The sequence below is a fragment of the Scyliorhinus torazame genome, chromosome 13, assembly GCF_047496885.1.
Source record: "Scyliorhinus torazame isolate Kashiwa2021f chromosome 13, sScyTor2.1, whole genome shotgun sequence".
Taxonomy (NCBI): domain Eukaryota; kingdom Metazoa; phylum Chordata; class Chondrichthyes; order Carcharhiniformes; family Scyliorhinidae; genus Scyliorhinus; species Scyliorhinus torazame.
In genome coordinates, this window is record NC_092719.1 from 161965403 (window position 1) to 161978302 (window position 12900).

The following is a 12900-nucleotide window of genomic DNA, read 5'->3' on the forward strand; positions in this document are numbered from 1 at the left end:
ACCTACAATCGCCTATCATCTCTATACTCACTGACCTACAATCGCCTATCATCTCTATACTCACTGACTTACAATCACCTATCATCTCTATACTCACTGACCTACAATCACCTATCATCTCTATACTCACTGACCTACAATCACCTATCATCTCTATACTCACTGACTTACAATCACCTATCAGCTCTGCATTCACTGACCTACAGTGGCTCCTGGTCAAGCAACATCATGATTTCATAAATTTCATCCAATTGCTTCCCTATCTTTCCGTGACCTTGGCCCTCTTCATCTTTCTACGTTTCTCCTTATCTGGCTCAGTCTTTCAGTTTGCTTGATAACATTCTTGCCAACTGCTTTGGGATGATTTGGGAACTTCTAGATGTTCTACAATTACAAATTGTTTTTTTTAACTTGATGTCCCTGACAGCATCTTCTGGATTTCGATATTTAACGTTTTGTTGTACAGTTTCTGAATGAGTGACATCTTCTATGGCTGGTGGCCACTCCACACCCATGAATTTGCTAGATCTTTGTGGGCAACTTTAATCGAGGTCAGCAGTGGGCATCGCCACTCCACTCACCGCAAATCCGGCCCATAATTTGCTGATAATATCACCGCCTCATTTCAAGATCCCTGAACACTTAAGAGTGGGCACTTCCACCGTGGGCCGGGAACGCTGGCGGAAAATTGGGCATGGGCAAACACCGATGGTGATCGGGCATAACTCCCTGCTCTACACTCCTGCCAGAATACAACCTGAAAATAAACTGGGAATACGATGTTGAAGCACAAGTTATGACTGCTGCTTCATATAACGCGCTATGGATATTGTTTTTTACATTTTATGAATGGGTCTGGAAAATCCTCTGCACTGCCTGTCTTTATCGTTTCTTTGCAGCAGGGGGAGTAAGGGGTAGAATTCCGTTGAAGGCCACTTTCAGAGGGAGCAAGTAATCCGATCTAATGTTAGGATGTTTCATGTGAAACCTTGAAGAATTGTGTCTCTAAACATGTCGAGAAACCTACGCAACTTAGAATATGTGAAAGGGTTTTCATTAAGCGATTGGAATGAAGGTTCCAGTAGGAAATTCACCTGAGTGTACATTGACAACGTTTATCTGACAATTGCTGTGGGTGTGTGTGTGATTAAATGGTGTTATATTGTGTCATGTAAAGGGCACAATGCCCCAAACTTTTAACTTCTCGATGTGGGAATTTCGTTCCTGAGAATGAGTAAATTGGCACAATCTAGTTTCGCCCGCTACAAAACAGCGGATTTTTAAAAAATGGATGATCTCAATCGTCAGGAAATTATTTTTGTTTATTCATTTCTCTTTGCGAATTGCCTCAATTTATAAATGCACGGTTTGAATAAAGTGGGGGTGAACTTCAATGACACCAATGAATGGATATTTCCGATTTTCACAGTGTCAATGTAAGCCTACTTGTGACAATAATAAAGATGATCATTAGTTAATTTCCCAGTTTCTGTTCAATACTTTGACATGAGATATGCCAATGAAAAGAGACCCCCCCCCCCCCCCTTACAATGGGTGTGAAATATTGTTACACATTTGCCAGTCGAATCAGATTCTTAAGCGAATAATCTTGGCAGTGAATAGGTGCTCTTTTCTGTGACCCTCCTGAATAAATTGTTTTTTTCCGCTCCTCGCGACGTTGCAGACCTGGAGCAGGAAGTGCTGGCCATCGATCACATTGTATTGACAGAATCCGGCTGGCAGAAAGGGATTGTGGTTGAATAAAGCCTCGATCCTGAGCTTTGCACATCCCCTCCACCCCTAATCTTCCCTCGGTGAGAGCAGAGTTAAACCACACAAACGAAAGCAGTCGGCTTCCTGCTTGCTGACAATCCGGGCAAAGCACAGAGAGAGAGAGAGCTTCCTCTCTTGCCTGGCTTTCCTGGCACACGCTACCTGCAGTCTCTTGTCCCTCTGCTCTGTGTTCACAGTGTCAGTGAGTGTGTGCAGGCAGCGGACCCACGATGTTGGACCCGTCGTCTAGCGAGGAGGAATCGGAGGAGATAGTCGAGGAGGAGAGCAAGGAAGTGCAGCCTCCGGCCCCGGGCAGCCGGTTGTCCCCGAGCAGGACGAGCGACAGCAGCGGGGGTTTGCAGCCCAGTAGCCGGAGCAGCAGCATCCGACCGTCCAGCCCCAGCCCGTCCGTGGTGAGTGAGAAGGAGAAAGAGGAGCTGGAGAGGCTGCAGAAGGAAGAGGAGGAGAGGAAGAGAAAGCTCCAGCTGTACGTTTTTGTGATGAGATGCATCGCCTACCCGTTCAATGCCAAGCAGCCCACAGACATGGCGAGGAGGCAGCAAAAGGTAAGGCAAGAGCCAAAAGGGGGATGAAAAATCCCTGCCTCCGGGCATGAGCAGCCTTTCTGGGTACAAGGGGGCACCGCAGTCCCTGGCAACAGCTTTAACCCTCGTGTTAATCAGCTGGTGACCAAAAATAAAAAATTGCAAGCAGCTTTTGACATTGCCCGTGTCTTAGGGAGGCTGGAAACGGATCGATGTGGGTGCTTATTTTGCTTCTCACTGCAGTAACAGTCCTTCATCCAGTTACAGAGGAGCCAGTCTGCGGAGAAACACTTTATTGCACAAGCGCCCTTTAAATAGAACCAAATAATTAGCACTTCAAGGTGACTTCTTAATCATGGCGGGGAAGCCGAGACAACTTTGCGGTCGCTCTTGGCTTTGCGGCCCGCTCTCAGGAATTGCAATCAGGCCGAACTCTGGCCAGCTAATGCAAAAACTTGATTTCCAAACGCATCCTTTCTGAAGAGATGTGTGAATGTCCCTTTGTTCTCTGAGATGCGCATATTTCATCAATGCCCTGCTGCACATACTGTGCAGTAAAACACTACCATTAAATAAGCCCAGATCGATTTTGGACGTGCTTTACCTGCCCATTTTTTTTTTAGGAACTCTTGTCCTGAAAGACAAATAATCATACCTGCACTCGGATATGGAACATGGGGCGTCATCATCCTCATGTATGGATCAGTGTCACCGCCAAGTGGCGCTCACAGTGGTTATTCCAGCGTCGGTGCTAATACATTTCAAAATCAACACAATGCATAGCTTGTATCAAACTCAAATCTATTACTTTCAGCTGCAATATATAGATTTAGAGAGTCTGTTAATACAGTGAGAACGCTAGAGTTGGAACACTCCTGCCCTGGCCTGTCACCCTGTAATACAGACTGTATTCCCGAGCTGTTACCCACAGATCATTCCCTCCTACCCTTCCTGACCCTCTTCTGCTGCATACACCATTTACTGTCCCTACTGGCACCAGTCATCTGGAACTGTCTGATTTGCTTTTGGAAATATTATGCCTGCTCTTTGCAATTTGGGTTAGGCACTTACTTCGGAAAGGGGAGAACGAAAACAAAAAGCTGGATGAATTCTAGTGTCCCATACTCTCTTTGGCTGTGTGTATTAATTGTAAGCAGTTATTCTCCATGTTATTTGGGTATGCCACATTTTGTAACATATGATATATTATTTTGCAAGGAAGTAATTTAAATGTAAAACTTCACGAGTCCAGAAGGTTTGAACAATACATTGGTCATTTAAAGTCACTGTAAATCCCAAGCTCTGAGGCGAATAATGTGCCAACTTACTGCTGTTTAGGTTAAAAAAAAAGTAATATTGATACATTTGATACTTGTCTAAATCTCTCTTTAGATTTGACAAAGAGTCATCCGGACTCGAAACAAACGTTAGATGCTGTCAGACCTGCTGAGATTGTCCAACATTTTCTGTTTTTGTTTCAGATTCCAGCATCTGCAGTAACTTGCTTTTATCTCTTTGTATTGTTATGGATCTGTATGACAAAATAGTTAAAACATCAAACAATGGCATATAACTTAAAAGAATCAAAGGAATCTTGGTCTGCTTTGGTGGAGAATTCATTCAATTTAAATATGGCACTGAATCCATACAGTCACGATTGCCACTGTAATAATATGCTGAAGTGATACTTAAATAATTCCGCAGTTCAATATCTTTAATGGATATGCCAGATTTTCAGGAAGAATCATGGTTAATCGATCATTTAATCTGTGAATTACCTGGACTTTGCATTTGGAACACGGACATAATACTCATTGCGTCCTGCATAATTTGAAATGAAGTATAAATCTTTGGCATCACAGAAGTACTCTACATGCTGCTAGATTAAATGTTTGTTTTGTATTCTAACAATTATGTCCAAAATACAACCTTGACTTATTAGGCATCACAAATTGCAATGTGTCACTGAAGAGTTATGGCATAGCTAGGAAGAATAGAAACATCGGCTATACACATAGATTAGGATTAGGTTATCCGCATAATCGGTGACACCACCCAAATTCCTTCCAATAAAGGAAAATCCATGGCTATCGAATACAATGAAGGTCAATACTACAGTTTCTGTCTGTCAAACACTCGCCTTTCATCTCAGCTTGTATTCTGGGATTCACAGATATATTTTTGTGTTCTTTCTCATTTCGACTAGGTATGTTTGTCCACTGTTGCTCAATTTCTCTGGTGCCAATGTAGCTAAGGAACAGCTCCCTCCCATTTTTTAATTCAGTTAATGAGATGACTTCTCTCTTACCTATCCTGTGAGGCTCTGTCTGATTTCAAATCAGTAGCAGATGCTGAAGTTGAATTTGCGAGAGGGAAGTACGAGAAACACCCAACGATAGCAGTTGGTTGTAATGTAGTGATAAAGCATTGTTGCTGGGATGGCCACCCTTTGCTTGGGGAGTAGTTCGCGAGAGAAAATTGACTTGGCATCACACAACATCGCACTTCACTCATTTATCCACTTTTAGCTCCAAATTGTGTCAAAAACGTTAGTCTTAATATGTAAATATATTTTTTAATGCATTATTTGATTTGATAATGAGTGGTGAGAATTACTGCTCTTTCGAAGTTGTTCCCAACAATTAAGTACATTTGTATTATAAGTATGAGCCAGTTTGAGTTGAATAATGCAGAAATTCAGATTTAAATCTGCATGCCCCAAGAATCACAAAGAGCACAGAAACATAATTTATGTCGTTAGTGGTTCGAAGCTGTTGGGGCACCCAGCATGTTTGGTATCAACCTCTAGCTTAATTTTATCAGGGGTTTCCTGCATGCACAATTTATTTTTACTTTAATGTCAATCAATTGCTCGTCACTTATTGATAGGCTATATTGAATGCATCACAGATGTCTTAATCTGTACTATGAGTGTTTGTGTGCATTTGACAATGATCATTTACAATAATGGGTGATTTGGGCCTAAAATGAGTAAAGGTTGATGTAGCATAGCTTGGATTCTGCATTGGACAATACGTAAATAGCTATAAAATGTGGAAGATATCTTCACTAGGCTAGGCCATTCCCCATCCCTAGTTGACCTTGAGGAGGTGGTGGTGAGCTGCCGTTGAAGTTCATGTGGTGTAGGTACACCCACAGCGCTGTTAGGGAGGGAATTCCAGGATTTTGACCCAACGATAGTAAACCAATGGAGATATATTCCCTAGTCAGGATGGTGAGTGACTTGAAGGGGAACCCCCAGGTGGTGGTGTTCCCAGGTATCTGCTACCCTTGTCCTTCTAAATGGTAGCTGTCATGGGTTTGGAAGGTGCTGCCTGAAGAACCTTGGAGAGTTCCTGCAGAGCATCTTGTAGATGGTACACACTGCTGCCATTGTTTGTCGGTGGTGGAGGGAATGGATGCCTGTGGAAGGGGTGTCAATAAAACTAGCTCCTACACCCTGGACGGTGCTAATACTGGCAGTAGTAAGTATGTGGAACAATATAATTGAAGGCAGGTCAATGAAATTACTCTCCCATAATCCATGTTCCAGTTAAAGTGTTACTGGAGAGAGGGCCAGCTGGAGTTTAATCTCAGCTTTCTGGTATCAACAAGTTAAAGATAAGATTCTCGTCTCTTTGACAGATTGTGGGGTATGGTAGAGTAGTGGTTATGTTACTGAACTAACCATCTAGAAACCTGGACTAATGACCTGTGGACTAGAGTTCAAATCCCTCCATAAAAGCCTGGAATTTAGGTTCAGTTATTTAAATAGCTGGTGACCAAACGAGAGGTGCACTCTGCACCTTGAGCTTGCTAGACCTTTGTTGGCAGCTTTCTTCGAGGTTAGCAGCAAGGTGCTGTGGTGAAACCACGTGTTGTACAGTATTGCCACTATATTGCATGTTGTACGGTTTTGACTCTGCCCGTGGCTCCTCCACCTAGGGCCCGGGTATATAAGCTGCCGACCTCTCACACTGCCTCATTGTGGGGCACGCTGCCAGCTCTGTTGTAAGTCAATTAAAGCCATAGTTAATTCACTCTGCGTTTTCCATCTTAATTGATGGCATATCAATTTAATTGATACGACCGCATCAAGGCGGATATTGCCAAAGCCGCGATGCACGCTTTGGATGAATCCATCCTATTCCAGGTAGAGTGCAATGCGTCTGACTTTGCCCTGGCCGCTACCCTCAACCAGTCAGGATGCCCGTGGCTTTCTTCTCCCGTACCCTCCATGCCTCCGTATTCGGCACTCCTCTGTCGAAAAGGAAGCCCAAGCCATTGTCGAAGCTGTGCGATATTGAAGGCATTACCTGGCCGGCAGGCGATTCACTTTCCTCACTGACCAACGGTCGGTTGCCTTCATGTTCAGTGACACACAGCGAGGCAAGAGCAAGAACGATAAGATATTGAGGTGGAGGATCAAACTCTCCACCTACAACTATGATATCCAGTATCGTCCTGTTAAGCTGAATGAGCCCCTAGATGCCCTTTCCCGCGGTACTTGTGCCAGCGCACAAGTAGACCGACTGCGGGCCCTCCACAATGACCGCTGTCACCTGGCTTTTCCATTATGTCAAGGCCCGCAACCTGCCTTACTCCATCGAGGCGGTCAGGACCATGACCAGGGACTGCCAGGTCTGCGCGGAGTGCAAACCACACTTCTATCGGCCAGATAGAGCACGCCTGGTAAAGACCTCACACCCCTTTGAATGCCTCAGCATTGATTTCAAAGGGCCCCTCCCCTCCATTGACCGTAACGTGTACTTCCTCAACATACTTGATGGGTACTCACGTTTCCCTTTTGCCATCCCATGCCCAGACATGACCTCTGCCACAGTCATCAAGGCCCTGAGCAGTGTCTTCACCTTGTTTGATTTCCCCACTTACGTCCATAGTGATCGGGGTTCCTCCTTCACGAGTAATGAGCCGCGTCAGTTCCTGCTTAGCAAGGGCATTGCCTCAAGCAGGACAACAGCTACAATCCCCAGGGGAACGGACAGGTGGAGAGGGAGAACGCGACGGTCTGGACGGCCGTCCTTCTTGCCCTACGGTCTAGAGGTCTCCCGCTGGCAGGAGGTCCTTCCCAATGCGCTCCAATCCATCCGGTCGCTTCTCTGCACCACTACTAATGTGACCCCCCACGAGTGGATGTTTGCCTTCCCCAGAAGGTCCACCTCAGGGGTCTCGCTCCCGACCTGGCTGACGGTTCCAGGGCCCGTCCTCCTCCGATGACATGTAAGGACTCATAAGAGGGATCCTCTGGTAGAGAGGGTCCTTCTCCTCCATGCAAATCCCCAGTACGCCTACGTGGCTCACCATGACGGGCGGGAGGGCACAGTCTCCTTTCGGGATTTGGCACCCGCAGGTTCCCCAGCGACTGTCACCGGCGCTCCCGACTCTATTCCTCCCCTCTCCATACTACTCGACCCGACCCTATACCCCCTTCCCCCATTGCTGCCCACCCGCCTGAGAACACAGAAGCTGTCTTCTTCCCGGGCACGCAGGCCTCAACGCTTCAGCCGACTTTGGTACCCACACCACAGCCGGAACTGAGGCGGTCACGGCGGACAATCAAAGCCCCCGTCAGACTCAATCTCTGATGCAACCTGTTCACTTCACCCCCGCCGGACTTCTTTTAAACAGGGGGTGAATGTGGTGAAACCACGTGTTGTACAGTATTGCCACTATATTACATGTTGTACGGTGTTGGCTCTGCCCGTGGCTCCTCCCCCTAGGGCCTGGGTATATAAGCTGCCGACCTCTCACACTGCCTCATTGTGGGGCACGCTGCCAGCTCTGTTGTAAGTCAATTAAAGCCATAGTTAATTCACTCTGCGTTTTCCATCTTAATTGATGGCATATCAATTTAATTGACTTACATTAAATTAAAGAGCTGTTTAACATGGATCCGGGCCTCAAACCGGACCTCCTGTAGATAGTCCCCCAATTAGCCAACGCCGATGTCATCTTCGCACACTGGCTACGCTGTCTAGAATCTTTCATCAATTCTGTCGCCGTCACCGAGGAGCATAAGCTGCGAGTCCTCATCTCTCGGGTGAGCCCGCAAATTTTTCTCATCTTCCGGGACGCGGCCTCATTTGACGAAGCCATTAATCTCTTGAAAGGGTATGTAAAACGGGTTAACGGACTGTTCACCAGGCACCTCCTTGCCACGCGGCGTCAGCGCCCTGGAGAGTCGCTGGCAGAATTTCTGCTTATTTTGCGTGTGCTCGGCGGGGTCTGCAACTGCGAGGCGGTGTCGGCTACGAAGCATACCGAACTTCTGATCCGGGACACCTATGTTGCCGGCATTGACTCACACTGCGGTCGCCAGCTAGAGAGGGAGACACTCGATATCGAAATGCACTCGAAATGGTGCAGCTTGCTGAATCGCTGGAGGTGGCCTTCCGTAACATGGGTGCCTATGCCTCTGACCACGCGGCGCCCTCGTGGACGTCGGGGGCACCGCCATCTTCGACGCCATTTTTGAAGTCCACCGCCACATATCTGACGCCATTTTTGAAGTCCACCGCCGCATCTCCGACGCCATTTTTGATGTCCACCGCCGCATCTCCGACGCCATTTTCGAAGTCCACCGCCGCCTCCCAGGACCCTGGCTCGCCCGTCCGTCAGCTGGCCCCTGCTACTCTCCACTGGCCCACCCGCTGTCCGAAGTCCGCCCACCGTCCGAAGCCAGCCCGCCGAACCGTGGCCGCCTCCATCACATTAGACCAGTCTCGACAAAATCTATGATGGCGGTCTGGATCAACTGCCACGAGACGGCCTGCCTTTTTGACTCCGGGAGCACAGACAGCTTCATACACCCGGACATGGTACGGCGCTACGCCCTTCCCGTTTTACCCGCAGCCCAGAGAATCTGCCGGGCCTCTGGGTCGCATACCGTGCAAATCCGTGGGGACTGTGCCGTGACTCACGGTACGGGCGTAATTTCAAAAGTTTTAGGCTCTACATCCTCCCACACCTCTGCGCGGAAGTTCTTCTGGGTCTCGACTTCCAGTGCAACCTCCAGAGTATCACCCTGAAGTTCGATGGACCCCTGCCCCCACTCACCATCTGTAGCCTCTGGACCCTTAAGGTCGTCCCTCCCTCGCTCTTCGCCAACCTCACCCCAGACTGTAAGCCCGTTGCCACTAAGATCAGACGATACAGTGCTCGGGACATGATCTTCATCAGGTCGGAGGTTCAGCGGCTCCTGCGGGAAGGGATCATAGTAACAACCCCGGGGAGCTCCAAGTGGTGGTTGTCAAGACTGGGGAGAAGCATCGGATGGTCATCGACTACAGTCAGACCATCAACCGGTACATGCTGCTCGATGCGTACCCACTTCCCCGCCTATCTGACATGGTCAATCAGATTGCGCAGTCCCGGGTCTTCTCCACTATTGACTTGAAGTCCGCGTACCACCAGCTCCCTATCCGCCTGGAGGACCGCCAGTACACTGCCTTCGAGGCAGCTGGCCGCCTCTACCACTTTCTCCGGATGCCCTTCGGCGTCACCAATGGGGTCTCGGTCTTCCAGCGAACGATGGACCGAATGGTTGACCAGTATGGGCTGCGGGCCACGTTCCCGTATCTAGATAATGTCACCATCTGCGGCCATGATCAGCAGGACCACGACGCTAACCTAAAGAAATTCCTCCACGCTGCCCAGTTCCTTAATCTGACATATAATAAGGAGAAATGCGTTTTCCACGACGTAGCCATCCTTGGCTACGTCATGGAAAACGAAGTCCAAGGGCCCGACCCCAACGGCATGCGCCCCCTCCTGCAACTCCCCCTCCCCCACTGCCCCAAGGCCCTGAAGAGATGCCTGGGGTTCTTTTCGTACTATGCCCAGTGGGTCCCCAATTATGCGGACAAGGCCCATCACTCATCAAATCCACTGTTTTTCCTCTGACGGCTGAGGCTCGCCTGGCCTACGACCGCATCAAGGCGGATATTGCCAAAGCCGCGAGGCACGCTTTGGATGAATCCATCCCATTCCAGGTAGAGTGCAATGCGTCTGACTTTGCCCAGGCCGCTACCCTCAACCAGACAGGAAGGCCCGTGGCTTTCTTCTGCCATACCCTCCATGCCTCCGTATTCGGCACTCCTCTGTCGAAAAGGAAGCCCAAGCCATTGTCGAAGCTGTGCGATATTGAAGGCATTACCTGGCCGGCAGGCGATTCACTTTCCTCACTGACCAACGGTCGGTTGCCTTCATGTTCAGTGACACACAGCGAGGCAAGATCAAGAACGATAAGATATTGAGGTGGAGGATCAAACTCTCCACCTACAACTATGATATCCAGTATCGTCCTGGGAAGCTGAATGAGCCCCTAGATGCCCTTTCCCGCGGTACTTGTGCCAGCGCACAAGTAGACCGACTGCGGGCCCTCCACAATGACCGCTGTCACCTGGCTTTTCCATTATGTCAAGGCCCGCAACCTGCCTTACTCCATCGAGGCGGTCAGGACCATGACCAGGGACTGCCAGGTCTGCGCGGAGTGCAAACCACACTTCTATCGGCCAGATAGAGCACGCCTGGTAAAGACCTCACGCCCCTTTGAATGCCTCAGCATTGATTTCAAAGGGCCCCTCCCCTCCATTGACCGTAACGTGTACTTCCTCAACATCCTTGATGGGTACTCACGTTTCCCTTTTGCCATCCCATGCCCAGACATGACCTCTGCCACAGTCATCAAGGCCCTGAGCAGTGTCTTCACCTTGTTCGGTTTCCCCACTTACACCTATAGTGATCGGGGTTCCTCCTTCACGAGTAATGAGCCGCGTCAGTTCCTGCTTAGCAAGGGCATTGCCTCAAGCAGGACAACAGCTACAATCCCCAGGGGAACGGACAGGTGGAGAGGGAGAACGCGACGGTCTGGACGGCCGTCCTTCTTGCCCTACGGTCTAGAGGTCTCCCGCTGGCAGGAGGTCATTCCCGAGGCGCTCCAATCCATCCGGTCGCTTCTCTGCACCGCTACTAATGTGATCCCCCATGAGAGGATGTTTGCCTTCCCCAGAAGGTCCACCTCAGGGGTCTCGCTCCCGACCTGGCTGACGGTTCCAGGACCCGACCTCCTCCGATGACATGTAAGGACTCATAAGAGGGATCCTCTGGTAGAGAGGGTCCTTCTCCTCCATGCAAATCCCCAGTACGCCTATGTGGCTCACCATGACGGGCGGGAGGACACAGTCTCCTTTCGGGATTTGGCACCCGCAGGTTCCCCAGCGACTGTCACCGGCGCTCCCGACTCTATTCCTCCCCTCCCCATACTACTCGACCCGACCCTATACCCCCTTCCCCCATTGCTGCCCACCCGCCTGAGAACACAGAAGCTGTCTTCTTCCCGGGCACGCAGGCCTCAACGCTTCAGCCGACTTTGATACCCACACCACAGCCGGAACTGAGGCGGTCACGGCGGACAATCAAAGCCCCCGTCAGACTCAATCTCTGATGCAACCTGTTCACTTCACCCCCGCCGGACTTTTTTTAAACAGGGGGTGAATGTGGTGAAACCACGTGTTGTACAGTATTGCCACTATATTACATGTTGTACGGTGTTGGCTCTGCCCGTGGCTCCTCCCCCTAGGGCCTGTGTATATAAGCTGCCGACCTCTCACACTGCCTCATTCTGGGGCACGCTGCCAGCTCTGTTGTAAGTCAATTAAAGCCATAGTTAATTCACTCTGCGTTTTCCGTCCTAATTGATGACATATCAGGTGCTGTCAGCAATTTTCCCACTAAGCAGCCCATGTGTGTTGGAACAACATGGAAAGTGACACGTAAAACCTGTTCCTTTATAAAGTACCACAAGATTAAAAAATTGACTGGTTACTCACAAGAACATTTTAGAAGGAACATTGAGTACCGGTAATGGTGACCAGGAAATTGCTGCATTGTCATTTTTTAAAAAATCATTTAAATTATAATGTCCTTTAAGGAATAAAATCTGCTGCCCATACCCAGTCTGGACTGCACGAGATTCCAGACTCTCAGCAATGTTGCTGGGTCTTTTATATGCCCTCTGAAATGGCTAGCAAACTACTCAGTTGTACAAGGGTAGGCAATAAATTGTTTCCTTGCCAATGACGTCTACATCGTTGATTGAATTTTACAGAAGCCCTCCCCGAGTGGGGCATGGCTCCAGCATACGTACTTTGTTTCAACCTGATTCCATGAAAGTTGGCCGAGACATTACCTCTGATCAGCCATTTGTTTATTATAATAAGTAGTAATGCCAGAAATTTAAAATTCATTGCAGTGAAAGAAAGGCCTAGACTGTATGTTCTGCAGAATAAGAAATCCCAGCAAGCGAAATTGAACCAGCCAACTCATTTTGGGTTTCATTTGACTGTCATAATCTGCTTCACTTTCCGTCAAGTGTCGCAATGTTGCCTGAAGTCATTGACTAAATTATTCTTTTGGAATTACTCTTATTTGTCTATTATTATTTTTTTAATCAATGCATCATAGAATCACAGACTTTACAGTGCAGAAAGAGGCCATTTGGCCCATCGAGTCTGCACCAGCTCTTGGAAAGAGCACCCTACCCAAGGTCAACGCCTCCACC

The 12900-nt window shown here is 48.6% G+C and overlaps 1 protein-coding gene across 1 annotated transcript in view; it reads left to right on the forward strand.

Annotated features, from left to right (window-relative positions):
• The first annotated feature begins 1687 nt into the window (after positions 1–1687).
• The window catches only part of LOC140387634 (calcium-dependent secretion activator 1-like), a 513343-nt gene continuing 502130 nt past the window's right edge, over positions 1688–12900 (forward strand). The window contains exon 1 of the mRNA XM_072470829.1: positions 1688–2339. Coding sequence (XP_072326930.1) covers positions 2004–2339 — 336 coding nt within the window. The 5' untranslated portion in view covers positions 1688–2003. The remainder of the gene's footprint in view (positions 2340–12900) is intronic.